At 49.9% G+C, this 2,918-nt stretch overlaps 1 protein-coding gene across 1 annotated transcript; it reads right to left on the bottom strand.

The window, feature by feature from the left end:
* Positions 1-623: 623 nt before the first annotated feature.
* Positions 624-1,993, bottom strand: LOC113211996 (uncharacterized). Its single transcript, XM_052272623.1, has 3 exons — positions 1,717-1,993; positions 786-1,068; positions 624-636 (listed from the first exon to the last, which is right to left on the bottom strand). Exons 1-3 carry the CDS (start codon positions 1,991-1,993, stop codon positions 624-626), a joined length of 573 nt encoding a protein of 190 aa, XP_052128583.1.
* Positions 1,994-2,918: the final 925 nt, after the last annotated feature.

Raw genomic sequence — 2,918 nt, 5'->3', positions numbered from 1 at the left:
GCAGGTCGTCGGTCTGCAGGCATTCCTGCGCTCCGTGGCCCCGGGTGCCACACAGAAAGCATTTTGATCTGCGATTTGGATTTTTTTTTCTTTTTTTTGGTTTCCTCTTCCGACGCGGATTTTAGGGGTCCCAGTCGGTACACCGAGACTTTGCTTGGACTCTCCGGCGCCATTGCTGCACCCACGTTTTCCTTTTCAGGTTGCGGGTTGGCGGGGAGCATCTCCCCGTCGGTGCTCTGGTCGGCGGGAATCAGACCAAGCCGATCCAGAGCCGACTCCTTTGGCGAGTTAGGACTGCAGTCCCTTGGGGATGAAGTCTCGCTATCGTTCGATGGCGATCGTGAACGAGGTTTATTTTCATAACTGACATTCACGATAATTGATTTGAGCTTCTTCTGGGACGGGAGCGGGACGGACCGCTCACCGTCACCATGTGCTGGTGCTGAAGCCGGCCGCTTTGGGGCTGCGGCCTTGGGGCAGGCGCCGGAGAGGGAGAGCGATGACGGCTGGCCCCCACCGTCGGAGGAGAGTGCCGGCTCCGGCGGGAGGCTTCCTCTTCCTCTCTCCAACGGCGGAGCCAGTCCGGGGCCGGGCTCCTGTTTCTAGCAGCCTCCTCCAACCAATCAATTTGGGGCACTGTAAATTAAAGAGTGAAGTTAAGTGACATGTGGATCAGGGTCATGAGAATTTTCATTGGTCCTGTCCAGTCCCATAGCCGCCCCCCCCCCCCCCCTCGAAGAGAAGTCAACCGGACCAATGAGAATTGGGACAACAGAAAAACAAACTTACTCTCATCATAATCTATCAAATTGATAACTTTGCCCTGATCCTCAGTGCTTGGAGCATCTGTCTGCTCAGATGGAGCCTCTGGGGCAGGGTGATCAATCACATCAAGCCCAGCAGGTTGTGGTGGTGGGGCCTGTTGCTCGGCGGTGGAAGCCGTAGCTGCCACAGGCTCAGGAGGTGGAGTTGGTGGGGCAGTGCTAACCACAGCTGCTGGTGGGCCCAATGGTGTAGGGGCAGCAGCGGTGAAGATAAAAACTGGCATAAATGCCTGCTGCTTGCGACCTGAAGAACAATCACATTCACGAAATAAAGCAATTGAACTCTGATAGTGTTCACCTGGCGTGTACATGCAGGAGTGCTCGACCATTTTGCACACTTTAACGTGTTTTACTGGATATTTGAATATTTTCAAGTATCCAACGGTAAAGTTGAACACTTTGAAGTGTCCAAAGCTACATGGCCAACCCTGATGATGAACACTGTTCAGTGTTCAGCTTTACTGTCAACACTCAATAGCTTTTAAATATCCAGTCAAACACGTTAAAGTAGGCAACATAGTGTTCAGCTCTACGTGTGCACGCCAGTTGAACACTTTCTTTATCAGTGAAGATTCGTCACACTCAAAGGAACCTAATAACTTTATGTGAAGCGAGTCAATATTGGACTATTAGTTACGAGGGGGGAACGACTCCCCTGCTATTGAACACAATTCCAAAATAGTTGAATCCAACAGACTTATTCCTGCTGTGTGCATATAGCATCTGCAACTTTGTCGAACACTTTGACAAGCGCAACAATCTAACCAATGCGGTGAACGAGTCACAATGATTGGCTCAATGAGAAGTCAGTACGTGATGTGAATGACAGAGTCACACGCTGCAGTATAGTTTTGAAAAAGAGTTATAAAGTTAAGCGAACAACTGGACTCACCTGGCTGATTCATGAGCGATGCAATTGCACTTATGGCTGCTGAAGCCTCCGGTGGGATGGCATCTGGCAGCTCTATTCCCTGCTGCTGCACAGGCTGGACAGCTTCAATAACTTCTGTGGGCTCCAGTGTGTCCTCCACTTTCAGGACGTCGTCAGTTTGAGCAGAGACCTGCTGCTGCTCTTGAAGGTGCTGCTGGGCTTCATCACCAACGGCCGCATCGCCCGCAGGCAAACTAAAACGCTTGAGGTGCTTAGCCCGTATATCACTTGGATCCATCCCTACAGGACAACATTAGCTCGTTAGACACGTCGCAAGGTTGCCAAAAGGACCGATATGAAAGGAATAGAACATATGCCGCGTTGTCTTCGGTCGAAACAAACACAAGCACGCTCATTTAGGTTAAGTCGCGAAGAAAGCATCTCAATTAAAACAGCAGCAGCGAACAGTGCCGATCAGACACGAACCGAACAAATAAGCTCACTGAATGAAAAGTGTGAGTGATGCGAGGGTTTCGGTAAAGTGAACCTGCCTACGACGCGGCAATGGCGTGTTTGCCATGCGCCCTCTGCTTTGGATTGATTGTGACGCCTTTTGCCCATTCAATTACTTTTTGGAGTCGTTAACGTGCAAGCAATGTTGGAACACACCACAATTCAAATTAACCGAGGTCGGAATGTATAAAACTAATAAAGGCCTTAGACTGGAACAACGCAACGGTAGAGCCGCGCCGCCATGGAACCATACACCCGCCATGCCTCAATCACCCCATTTCCCCGCTATGAATGGAACGCCCGCGTTCGATTGATGAATAAATCACTATGCCCACCGCACTCATAATCGGACGTGACATTACACCCAACAAATAAAGCAAAGGCACTCAGTACAAATCCGCCCAAACACTTACTTTGTTCGTTCGGCCAGCAACGATGTTCACCAGTCGGAGGTTGAGGGCGGAAAGAAAAACGTGATGCGACGAAGTAGCTCGGCTGCAGCTCATGGAGGGGAGGAGACTAAGGGTAATTGTCTACTTTAGTGACTCCTCGCCCTGGAGTCACTCAAGTATACCATCGGAAAGGTATTTTTCAGTAGAATCCTGAACAGTATTTATATATTGGCGCTCGAGTCTGGTTGTCCTCAAAATTAAATAAATATGCGTCGCCGCTAACCTTCAGGTGCACTTTGAAGACGGCAGAATAACTTA

The sequence above is a fragment of the Frankliniella occidentalis genome, unplaced genomic scaffold, assembly GCF_000697945.3.
Source record: "Frankliniella occidentalis isolate FOCC.00 unplaced genomic scaffold, Focc_3.1 Scaffold215, whole genome shotgun sequence".
Taxonomy (NCBI): Eukaryota; Metazoa; Arthropoda; class Insecta; order Thysanoptera; family Thripidae; genus Frankliniella; species Frankliniella occidentalis.
The sequence above is the reverse complement of the archived record's forward strand: the minus strand, read 5'-3'. Positions and strand labels throughout refer to the sequence as shown.